The sequence below is a fragment of the Brassica napus genome, chromosome C5 (assembly GCF_020379485.1).
Source record: "Brassica napus cultivar Da-Ae chromosome C5, Da-Ae, whole genome shotgun sequence".
Lineage (NCBI taxonomy): Eukaryota > Viridiplantae > Streptophyta > Magnoliopsida > Brassicales > Brassicaceae > Brassica > Brassica napus.
In genome coordinates, this window is record NC_063448.1 from 41,672,219 (window position 1) to 41,685,042 (window position 12,824).

The window sequence follows — 12,824 nt, forward strand, 5'->3', positions numbered from 1 at the left end:
CTTTCCATTGTATATACCAGTTTCTCTTTGCATTTATCTCTCTTTTAGGTATCTCTTTCAACTTACTAACACAGAGACTGTGTGAACTAAGTTTGGAGGAGGTACCAAGTATTTGATCATGTTTGTTTTGATGAATTTGCATTGAGTCTTGCACACATACCTTTTTGCATAAAAAAAACATATAGATTGCATCACTTGCATTTTTAGGAGAGTCTAGAGCATATAGGTTGCATTCACTTGCATTGGGAGCAATGATTTAAGATGCCTTGTAAAGAACACTATCTCACACTCGAGTAGCTATTGCATCTCTCAAAAAGCCTTGTATGTTTCGAGTCTTGAAAACTCTTCCTGAATCTCATTAGTTGCTGAAACTCAATCTTTGAAGCCAACTACAACCTTATTTGAACTGAACGAACTTAATGTTTCTTGCTTATGCTTCTTGCTTATGGTCCCTTGTGTACTGAGTCATGGATATACACACTTGAGTTTTCACATCCTTTATGCCAATCTTTTTGACAAACTCGAGTGGTACACCACTCCCAAAATCCTTTCCTCCTTTTAAGCTTTCATTGTTTGATGAGTGAAGCCTTTTTTGGAAAGTCTTACATGTGCATAATGTTGAGAGTATCGGGAACGACAATGCTTGATCTTCATTCTTGCTAGATTAGGCACTCTATTGTCTAGCTATAGGTGGGGGTGAGTATTGTGATTATGATTTGGAAGCATGAAAAGTTAGAAGGACAAGAATAGACTCTTTGTGTTTAAATGGATAATCTTATTGGAATTAGTAGATAAACATCTAGCTCGAGTTTATGAAAAGTCTTGGCCCTCGAAAAAAAAAGAGAAGAAAAATATAAGAAAAGAAGAAAGAAAAAAAAAAAGAAGAAAAAGAAAGAAAATGGGGCTAGCAAAGTTGTTAGGAGCTAAGATTGTTTTGAAGTTGAGGAAAATCCTTTATAGATTTCAAAGAAAAAGAGTTTTATGTGCAAAGTGTTCTTGATTTCTTTTGGTGAGAGATGTGAGTTGGATTTGACATTGGGAAGTGATTGTGTAACTTGTATGTTTGGAAAAATGGTAAAACAATGGAGATTGAGCATTGTATGCATGAGTTGGTCCCTTTCTTGGATATATTATGTGAAATGTCAAGGCTACTTGTTTCGAGAGTAAACCACCTTAAAGATCATATATCTTGAACCTCTTGACTCACTTGAATAAAAAGCCTTCCCTTACCCAACCAAATGATTTGGACCAATTGACAATTTGCAAGAATTCACCTGATGTTTTATGCTTAATGAATGTGAGAGTTGGTTGATTTGAATGTGTGGATGCTTGATGATGAGTGTAAGGGAAAAAGGAGTTGAGATAGGCCTAGAGAAGCTAGAGTGTAATAAGAGAGTGTGCTCATGTTGGATTAGATGTTGAATTGAGTGCTAGTTATATTTCTTTTGGCTATGAGCTCCCACCTTCAACCCTCTCTGCCTATGAGTTCTAGAAAGTTCACTTGTGGACAAGTAAAAGAACAAGTTTGGGGGAGTTGATATCTTGCATATTTCCATTGTTTTATCCACACCCATGTGCATTTTGATCATATAGACTAGGATTTAGCCATGTTTAGGTTGCATTTTGCATACATGAGTCTTTATCAGGTATTGGAGTACCACATGGAGTTCTTGGAGACATTTGGGTGCATTTGGAGCTCAAAAGAGGTGATAAAGGTGATCATTGGACGAGCAGTGCATGGGAGCGACCTCACCGGAGCGACACCGTGAAGTCGCTGTGACACCCCTTCAGAGCGACTTGGCCAGAGCGACACCCCGATGTCGCTCGTGTTTTCATCGCTCGGAGGCACCAGAGCGACGCGGAGAAGTCGCTCGCGTTTTCATCGCTCGGAGGCACGAGAGCGACCTTACCAGAGCGACGCGGAGAAGTTGCTCGCGTTTTCATCGCTCGGAGACACGAGAGCGACCTGGAGAAACGTCTCGCAGCGACCCCTCCAGGTCGCTCCCGAAGCCTGGAGCGGCCTCTCGGAGCGACTACTGGAGGTCGCTGCGCGCCTTTTGTTTGCTCGACTTCATGTTCACTCAAGGGCCTTTTGGTCATTTCATTATGCACGTTTTTACTTTCTAAACCTAAGTTTAAGTATCTTTTGTAAGCCATTAGAGGCAGATTATCTTTTATCAAAAGAAAACCACCAAAACCTCTTGGAAAGTTCATCTCTTTGAATCAATTGATCATTTTGTTATTGCAATTCTGTTGTTTTCATATCTATTATCTGTATTTCTCTACATGATTAATCTGAAATCCAATATGGGTTTAGGAGGAATCATGAAGAGTAGTGAGTAATCCATTCTTGAATTCATGGGTTAGGGAGATTGAGGGTGATTAGGCTAGATCTAGGATGTTATAGTGTAGATCCTTCTTATTCCTTGCTAGTAGAGTATTCATAATGCATCTTCTGAGTTGGCCTCTCAAAAGTTTATCTTTAGGCATTTCCCACCCACAAGGTGTTTGATGAAATGTCTGAGACAACTCTCCTAAGCTTTTAACATACTTTACCAAAGACATTTGTTGTTAAAGGTGTTAAGATAGCCAATAGACTTGTTAGTAATGATTGCTTTCATATTATTCAACCAAAGACATTTGATGTTTGAAATATGTTAGTAAATGAACATTCATCTAGACATAGAGTTTGTTTAAGATTGTGTCTAAGCTTAAGGTTGATAGTTTGATTGATCATTTGCCATCCTTAGTTCGAAACTTGATCACCCAAGGTCTAATTCCTATACCCATGAGTTCTCTTTTATCATAACCAAAGAAAGTCACTTTTTTTTTATTGTTTTATTGTCCTGTTCTTGCATTCTATTATTAGTAGTAGTTTAAAACCATCCAAATTATCGGTTGCACTTAGATTAAGTACGTACTTGCATTCTCGGTGCTTTGAAATCCCTTAGAATTGGTTCGACAATCTTTTATACTGCATCATTTGTCTTAGGAACCTTGAAAACTCCTAACATCAAATTGGCGCCGTTGCCAAATTCTGATTAGATTTCAACATTGAGATTTAGTCACTTGCTTGAGACTAAGTCATTTTTATTTTCTTTTGTTACTGATTCTCCTTCTTCACCTCCCTTTAAGTTTTAGGTGTTTGAACTTGAGGAGCAGGGGACCATCAAACCTAGTTCCAAGAGTTGCAGACATCAGAGCTTTAGAGAGAGAGTGTGCTAGAGCGAGAAGAGAAGAAGAGCAACATGCTCACTTGCAGAGATTGGATATTGATATGGCAGATCAACCGCAAGGGCTAGAACACCCACAGCGAGCAGCTCGACCCATTGGCACTTATGACCGCCCCAACATTCATGGTCATAGACTGGGAATCCGAGCACCGGCTGTGGCAGCTAACAACTTTGAGATCAAATCAGGACTCCTCAACGTGATCGAGAACAACAAGTATCATGGCTTAGCTTTAGAGGACCCATTTGATCACTTGGACAGGTTCGACAGCTACTGTGGGTTGTCAAAAACCAATGGTGTGTCAGAGGACGCCTTATAGCTCAAGTTATTCCCTTTCTCTTTGGGGGATAAGGCACGTCAGTGGGAGAAGTCTCTACCCAACGACTCTATCATCATCTGGGATGACTGCAAGAAAGCATTTTTGGAGAAGTTCTTCTCTATTTCAAGAACTGCTAAGCTGAGAAATGAGATTTCCAGCTTTCAACAGAAGAACTTGGATGGATTCAGTGAAGCCTGGGAGAGATTCAAGGGCTACCAAGCTCAATGCCCACACCATGGTTTCTCTAAGGAAAGTTTGCTGAGCACATTCTACAGAGGTGATCTTCCTAAGTACAGAGCCAGATTAGATACAACTAGCAATGGGTTCTTCTTGGGAAGAACTGAGGAAGATGTAGAAGAGCTGGTTGACAACATGGTAAAGAGTGACGCAGTCTACAGTGGAGACCACGACAGAGGCAGTAGAACAGATGACAAGCAAACGAGGAAGGAGTTAAAGGCTCTACAGGATAAGATAGACATACTCATTGCTGATAAATCCACCCAAGAGCAGCTGAACTTTGTTGGTAACCCAAACCAAGAGACACCACATGTTGTCAATGAGGTTGAGGTTTGGAAGGTCAAGAAGAACTGTGTTTCATCAACAACAATGGTAGTTGGTACAAGAAAGAGCCCAACTTTCAGTACAACAACTACCAACAGAAATCATATCCTAACAACCAACAGAGTGGTTATCAGCCTAGGAACAACCAGCAAGGCAACTATCAGCCTCAGCAAAACCCTCCTCCTGGTTTATCCAACAAAGGGAACCAGTCTTCTCAACAACAAGCTAATCCTTCTACCTCTACTCCTCAGGAAAGCACCACTGATGTTCTACTGAAACAGATCTTGGAGTTTCAGACTAGAAGTGAGAAGCAGGTTGGATATGAGTTGAAGAACCTTCACTCCAAGATTGATGGAAGTTACAATGAGCTCAACAACAAGTTCAGGGCTTTGGAAAACCAGTTTGCTTCCATGACCACTCACCAGAATAGCCAGCAAGGGTCTCTACCTGGAAAATCTGAGCAAAATCCCAAGGAGTATTGCAATGTTGTCCTCTCTACTACTTCTTCAGGGATTGAATTGAGTAACCACAAGAAGGAGGTAGATGAAATTGAAAGATTGGTGTTTGGAACTGAGATTGAACAGGTTGACCATATGATTGTAGCAACAGCTGAGGCAAAGATTGTGGAGGAAGCTGACAAAATGGTTGAAGCAAAGATTTGAAGGGAGATGAACCCAGGGCTGAAACCAGTTGCGAAGAGAGCTGACCAGAAGCTGAAAGAGGTCAAGCTGGAGGACACCACTGAGGTTGAGCAGTCACCCTATGACAAGCTCCCATTTCCACAAAGGGTCCTCACCAAAGCTCAGAAGAAGATGATTTCCAAGTTCAGAAAAGACCTAAGTGATATTGGACTTAAGCTTCCAGCGATTTCGGGTATGCGTGAGGCTCATGTCCAAATGATGCTCATCAAGGACATTGTAGACCACCAAGCAGAAGTAGCAGAGCTTCTCAACATCTCAACTTTGAAACTTGATCCACCAGTCACACCAAAGTCTCTCCCAAAACTAGAATCCCAAGGGAAGTTCACCTTGTCTTGCTCCCTTGGTAACCTCACCTTTGATGATGCTCTTGTTGATTCTAGTGCAACTGTGAATGTGATCTCAATGGAGATGGTGAAGAGTCTTGAGATTGAACACATGGAGCCAGATACTTCCTCTCTCACGTTTGGGGATTCCTCTTCTACTACCCCTATTGGTCTCATCAAGGACTTCCCTTTGAAGATTGGATCTTGCACCATCCCTATAGACCTCACAGTCTTGAAGATGGCAACTGAAAAGAGAGTTCCATTGATCTTGGGCGCACCATTCTTTACTACTGTGGGTGCTTGCATCGATTTTGCCAACAAGAAGGTCACACTCCTCAATGTGAACAAAGCTGTTTCTTACCCAATTCAGTCTCCACTGGATGTTGAGTATTGTGGAACCATCACTTGTGGAAACCCCTCCATTGAGAAGAACAAGGATGCAATGGTTGTTAGTAAGAAAGAAAGTCTTGATGGAGAGTCCTCTAAAGAGATATGTGATGAACACTTGAAAAGTGCTAAAAATGAGGAGGTGAGTCGAGCCACAAAGGCTGCTCATGACAAGAAGGCCACAAGGACTCATCAACTCCAAGATGATCCAACCAAGCTTCAAGAGCCTCTCTCTCAGGTCCTCACCATCACTCTTGAAGGTGGGAAGGATCCTCCTTCTCCACTTTCCACTTGAGGTACCACTCCACCACCTTTCCATTGTATATACCAGTTTTTCTTTGCATTTATCTCTCTTTTAGGTATCTCTTTCAACTTACTAACACAGAGACTGTATGAACTAAGTTTGGAGGAGGTACCAAGTATTTGATCATGTTTGCTTTGATGAATTTGCATTGAGTCTTGCACACATACCTTTTTGCATTAAAAAAAAAACATATAGATTGCATCACTTGCATTTTTAGGAGAGTCTAGAGCATATAGGTTGCATTCACTTGCATTGGGAGCAATGATTTAAGATGCCTTGTAAAGAACACTATCTCACACTCGAGTAGCTATTGCATCTCTCAAAAAGCCTTGTATGTTTCGAGCCTTGAAACTCTTCCTGAATCTCATTAGTTGCTGAAACTCAATCTTTGAAGCCAACTACAACCTTATTTGAACTGAACAAACTTAATGCTTCTTGCTTATGGTCCCTTGTGTACTGAGTCATGGATATACACACTTGAGTTTTCACATCCTTTATGCCAATCTTTTTGACAAACTCGAGTGGTACACCACTCCCAAAACCATTTCCTCCTTTTAAGCTTTCATTGTTTGATGAGTGAGGCCTTTTTCGGAAAGTCTTACATGTGCATAATGTTGAGAGTATCGGGAACGACAATGCTTGATCTTCATTCTTGCTAGATTAGGCACTCTATTGTCTAGCTATAGGTGGGGGTGAGTATTGTGATTATGATTTGGAAGCATGAAAAGTTCGAAGGAAAAGAATAGACTCTTTGTGTTTAAATGGATAATCTTATTGGAATTAGAAGATAAACATCTAGCTCGAGTTTATGAAAAGTCTTGGCCCCCGAAAAAAAAAAAAGAGAAGAAAAATATAAGAAAAGAAAAAGAAAAAAAAAAAAAAGGGGGCTAGCAAAGTTGTTAGGAGCTAAGATTGTTTTGAAGTTGAGGAAAATCCTTTATAGATTTCAAAGAAAAAGAGTTTTATGTGCAAAGTGTTCTTGGGTTCTTTTGGTGAGAGATGTGAGTTGGGTTTGACATTGGGAAGTGATTGTGTAACTTGTATGTTTGGGAAAAGCGAAGAACAATGGATATTGAGCATTGTATGCATGAGTTGGTCCCTTTCTTAGATATATTATGTGCAATGTCAAGGCTAATTGTTTCGAGAGTAAACCACCTTAAAGATCATATATCTTGAACCTCTTGACTCACTTGAATAAAAAGCCTTCCCTTACCCAACCAAATGATTTGGACCAATTGACCATTTGCAAGAATTCACCTGATGTTTTATGCTTAATGAATGTGAGAGTTGGTTGATTTGAATGTGTGGATGCTTGATGATGAGTGTAAGGGCAAAGGGAGTTGAGATAGGCCTAGAGAAGCTAGAGTGTAATAAGAGAGTGTGCTCATGTTGGATTAGATGTTGAATTGAGTGCTAGTTGTATTTGTTTTGGCTATGAGCTCCCACCTTCAACCCTCTCTCCCTATGAGTTCTAGAAAGTTCACTTGTGGACAAGTAAAAGAACAAGTTTGGGGGAGTTGATATCTTGCATATTTCCATTGTTTTATCCATTCACCCATGTGCATTTTGATCATATAGACTAGGATTTAGCCATGTTTAGGTTGCATTTTGCATACATGAGTCTTTATCAGGTATTGGAGTACAACATGGAGTTCTTGGAGACATTTGGGTGCATTTGGAGCTCAAAAGAGGTGATAAAGGTGATCATTGGACGAGCAGTGCATGGGAGCGACCTCACCGGAGCGACACCGTAAAGTCGCTGTGACATCCCTTCAGAGCGACTTGGCCAGAGCGACACCCCGATGTCGCTCGTGTTTTCATCGCTCGGAGGCACCAGAGCGACGCGGAGAATTCGCTCGCGTTTTCATCGCTCGGAGGCACGAGAGCGACCTTACCATAGCGACGCGGAGAAGTCGCTCTCGTTTTCATCGCTCGGAGACACGAGAGCGACCCGGAGCGAAGTCTCGCAGCGACCCCTCCAGGTCGCTCTCGAAGCCTGGAGCGACCTCTCGGAGCGACTACTGGAGGTCGCTGCGCGCCTTTTGTTTGCTCGACTTCATGTTCACTCAAGGGCCTTTTGGTCATTTCATTATGTACGTTTTTACTTTCTAAACCTAAGTTTAAGTATCTTTTGTAAGCCATTGGAAGCAGGTTATCTTTTATCAAAAGAAAACCACCAAAACCTCTTGGAAAGTTCATCTCTTTGAATCAATTGATCATTTTGTTATTGCAATTCTGTTGTTTTCATATCTATTATATGTATTTCTCTACATGATTAATCTGAAATCCAATATGGGTTTAAGAGGAATCATGAAGAGTAGTGAGTAATTCATTCTTGAATTCATGGGTTAGGGAGATTAAGGGTGATTAGGCTAGATCTAGGATGTTATAGTGTAGATCCTTCTTATTCCTTGCGAGTAGAGTATTCATAATGCATCTTCTGAGTTGGCATCTCAAAAGTTTATCGTTAGGCATTTCCCACCAACAAGGTGTTTGATGAAATGTCTGAGACAACTCTTCTAAGCTTTTAACATACTTTACCAAAGACATTTGTTGTTAAAGGTGTTAAGATAGTCAATAGACTTGTTAGTAATGATTGCTTTCATATTATTCAACCAAAGACATTTGATGTTTGAAATATGTTAGTAAATGAACATTCATCTAGACATAAAGTTTGTTTAAGATTGTGTCTAAGCTTAAGGTTGATAGTTTGATTGATCATTTGCCATCCTTAGTTCGAAACTTGATCACCCAAGGTCTAATTCCTATACCCATGAGTTCTCTTTTATCATAACCAAAGAAAGTCATTTTTTTATTGTTTTATTGTTCTGTTCTTGCATTCTATTATTAGTAGTAGTTTAAAACCATCCAAATTATCGGTTGCACTTAGATTAAGTACGTACTTGCATTCTCGGTGCTTTGAAATCCCTTAGAATTGGTTCGACAATCTTTTATACTGCATCACTTGTCTTAGGAGCCTTTAAAACTCCTAACATCAAATTGGCGCCGTTGCCAAATTCTGATTAGATTTCAACATTGAGATTTAGTCACTTGCTTGAGACTAAGTCATTTTTATTTTCTTTTGTTACTGATTCTCCTTCTTCACCTCCCTTTAAGTTTTAGGTGTTTGAACTTGAGGAGCAGGGGACCATCAAACCTAGTTCCAAGAGTTGCAGACATCAGAGCTTTAGAGAGAGAGTGTGCTAGAGCGAGAAGAGAAGAAGAGCAACATGCTCACTTGCAGAGATTGGATATTGATATGGCAGATCAACTGCAAGGGCTAGAACACCCACATCGAGCAGCTCGACCCATTGGCACTTATGACCGCCCCAACATTCATGGTCATAGACTGGGAATCCGAGCACCGGCTGTGGCAGCTAACAACTTTGAGATCAAATCAGGACTCCTCAGCGTGATCGAGAACAACAAGTATCATTGCTTAGCTTTAGAGGACCCATTTGATCACTTGGACATGTTCGACAGCTACTGTGGGTTGTCAAAAACCAATGGTGTGTCAGAGGACGCCTTAAAGCTCAAGTTATTCCCTTTCTCTTTGGGGGATAAGGCACGTCAGTGGGAGAAGTCTCTACCCAGCGACTCTATCACCATCTGGGATGACTGCAAGAAAGCATTTTTGGAGAAGTTCTTCTCTACTTCATGAACTGCTAAGCTGAGAAATGAGATTTCCAGCTTTCAACAGAAGAACTTGGAAGGATTCAGTGAAGCCTGGGAGAGATTCAAGGGCTACCAAGCTCAATGCCCACACCATGGTTTCTCTAAGGAAAGTTTGCTGAGCACATTCTACAGGGGTGCTCTTCCTAAGTACAGAGCCAGATTAGATACAACTAGCAATGGGTTCTTCTTGGGAAGAACTGAGGAAGATGCAGAAGAGCTGGTTGACAACATGGTAAAGAGTGACGCAGTCTACAGTGGAGACCACGACAGAGGCAGTAGAATAGATGACAAGCAAACGAGGAAGGAGTTAAAGGCTCTACAGGATAAGATAGACATACTCATTGCTGATAAATCCACCCAAGAGCAGCTGAACTTTGTTGGTAACCCAAACCAAGAGACACCACATGTTGTCAATGAGGTTGAGGATTTGGAAGGTCAAGAAGAGCTGTGTTTCATCAACAACAATGGCTGTTGGTACAAGAAAGAGCCCAACTTTCAGTACAACAACTACCAACAGAAATCATATCCTAACAACCAACAGAGTGGTTATCAGCCTAGGAACAACCAGCAAGGCAACTATCAGCCTCAGCAAAACCCTCCTCCTGGTTTCTCCAACAAAGGGAACCAGTCTTCTCAACAACAAGCTAATCCTTCTACCTCTACTCCTCATGAAAGCAGCACTGATGTTCTACTGAAACAGATCTTGGAGTTTCAGACTAGAAGTGAGAAGCAGGTTGAATATGAGTTGAAGAACCTTCACTCCAAGATTGATGGAAGTTACAATGAGCTCAACAACAAGTTCAGGGCTTTGGAAAACCAGTTTGCTTCCATGACCACTCACCAGAATAGCCAGCAAGGGTCTCTACCTGGAAAATCTGAGCAAAATCCCAAGGAGTATTGCAATGTTGTCCTCTCTACTACTTCTTCAGGGATTGAATTGAGTAACCACAAGAAGGAGGTAGATGAAATTGAAAGATTGGTGTTTGGAACTGAGATTGAACAGGTTGACCATATGATTGTAGCAACAGCTGAGGCAAAGATTGTGGAGGAAGCTGACAAAATGGTTGAAGCAAAGATAATGAAGGGAGATGAACCCAGGGCTGAAACCAGTTGCGAAGAGAGCTGACCAGAAGCTGAAAGAGGTCAAGCTGGAGGACACCACTGAGGTTGAGCAGTCACCCTATGACAAGCTCCCATTTCCACAAAAGGTCCTCACCAAAGCTCAGAAGAAGATGATTTCCAAGTTCAGAAAAGACCTAAGTGATATTGGACTTAAGCTTCCAGCGATTTCGGGTATGCGTGAGGCTCATGTCCAAATGATGCTCATCAAGGACATTGTAGACCACCAAGCAGAAGTAGCAGAGCTTCTCAACATCTCAACTTTGAAACTTGATCCACCAGTCACACCAAAGTCTCTCCCAAAACTAGAATCCCAAGGGAAGTTCACCTTGTCTTGCTCCCTTGGTAACCTCACCTTTGATGATGCTCTTGTTGATTCTGGTGCAACTGTGAATGTGATCTCAATGGAGATGGTGAAGAGTCTTGAGATTGAACACATGGAGCCAGATACTTCCTCTCTCACGTTTGGGGATTCCTCTTCTACTACCCCTATTGGTCTCATCAAGGACTTCCCTTTGAAGATTGGATCTTGCACCATCCCTATAGACCTCACAGTCTTGAAGATGGCAACTGAAAAGAGAGTTCCATTGATCTTGGGCGCACCATTCTTTACTACTGTGGGTGCTTGCATCGATTTTGCCAACAAGAAGGTCACACTCCTCAATGTGAACAAAGCTGTTTCTTACCCAATTCAGTCTCCACTGGATGTTGAGTATTGTGGAACCATCACTTGTGGAAACCCCTCCATTGAGAAGAACAAGGATGCAATGGTTGTTAGTAAGAAAGAAAGTCTTGATGGAGAGTCCTCTAAAGAGATATGTGATGAACACTTGAAAAGTGCTAAAAAGGAGGAGGTGAGTCGAGCCACAAAGGCTACTCATGACAAGAAGGTCACAAGGACTCATCAACTCCAAGATGATCCAACCAAGCTTCAAGAGCCTCTCTCTCAGGTCCTCACCATCACTCTTGAAGGTGGGAAGGATCCTCCTTCTCCACTTTCCACTTGAGGTACCACTCCACCACCTTTCCATTGTATATACCAGTTTTTCTTTGCATTTATCTCTCTTTTAGGTATCTCTTTCAACTTACTAACACAGAGACTGTATGAACTAAGTTTGGAGGAGGTACCAAGTATTTGATCATGTTTGCTTTGATGAATTTGCATTGAGTCTTGCACACATACCTTTTTGCATTAAAAAAAAAACATATAGATTGCATCACTTGCATTTTTAGGAGAGTCTAGAGCATATAGGTTGCATTCACTTGCATTGGGAGCAATGATTTAAGATGCCTTGTAAAGAACACTATCTCACACTCGAGTAGCTATTGCATATCTCAAAAAGCCTTGTATGTTTCGAGCCTGAAAACTCTTCCTGAATCTCATTAGTTGTTGAAACTCAATCTTTGAAGCCAACTACAACCTTATTTGAACTGAACGAACTTAATGCTTCTTGCTTATGGTCCCTTGTGTACTGAGTCATGGATATACACACTTGAGTTTTCACATCCTTTATGCCAATCTTTTTGACAAACTCGAGTGGTACACCACTCCCAAAACTCTTTCCTCCTTTTAAGCTTTCATTGTTTGATGAGTGAGATCTTTTTCGGAAAATCTTACATGTGCATAATGTTGAGAGTATCGGGAACGACAATGCTTGATCTTCATTCTTGCTAGATTAGGCACTCTATTGTCTAGCTATAGGTGGGGGTGAGTATTGTGATTATGATTTGGAAGCATGAAAAGTTCGAAGGAAAAGAATAGACTCTTTGTGTTTAAATGGATAATCTTATTGGAATTAGTAGATAAACATCTAGCTCGAGTTTATGACAAGTTTTGGCCCCCGAAAAAAAAAAAAGAGAAGAAAAATATAAGAAAAGAAGAAAGAAAAAAACAGAAGAAAAAGAAAGAAAAGGGGGCTAGCAAAGTTGTTAGGAGCTAAGATTGTTTTGAAGTTGAGGAAAATCCTTTATAGATTTCAAAGAAAAAGAGTTTTATGTGCAAAGTGTTCTTGGGTTCTTTTGGTGAGAGATGTGAGTTGGGTTTGACATTGGGAAGTGATTGTGTAACTTGTATGTTTGGGAAAAGCGAAGAACAATGGATATTGAGCATTGTATGCATGAGTTGGTCCCTTTCTTAGATATATTATGTGCAATGTCAAGGCTAATTGTTTCGAGAGTAAACCACCTTAAAGATCATATATCTT

General features: G+C 40.9%; 1 protein-coding gene and 2 non-coding genes across 3 annotated transcripts; 1 reads left to right on the forward strand and 2 right to left on the reverse strand.

Annotated features, from left to right (window-relative positions):
- Positions 1-3,685: 3,685 nt before the first annotated feature.
- On the reverse strand, positions 3,686-3,792 carry LOC125588057. The gene has a single exon (XR_007324453.1). It is a non-coding gene; the product is annotated as a small nucleolar RNA R71 (small nucleolar RNA).
- Positions 3,793-4,779: 987 nt separating this feature from the next.
- LOC125587269 lies at positions 4,780-5,817 on the forward strand. Its single transcript, XM_048757497.1, has one exon. The coding sequence runs from the start codon at positions 4,780-4,782 to the stop codon at positions 5,815-5,817; it is 1,038 nt and encodes a 345-aa protein (XP_048613454.1).
- Positions 5,818-9,493: 3,676 nt separating this feature from the next.
- On the reverse strand, positions 9,494-9,600 carry LOC125588018. The gene has a single exon (XR_007324414.1). It is a non-coding gene; the product is annotated as a small nucleolar RNA R71 (small nucleolar RNA).
- Positions 9,601-12,824: the final 3,224 nt, after the last annotated feature.

Excerpts from the sequence above, each read along its gene's own strand:
- LOC125587269 (XM_048757497.1), top strand. The coding sequence starts at position 4,780 with ATGAACCCAGGGCTGAAACCAGTTGCGAAGAGAGCTGACCAGAAGCTG.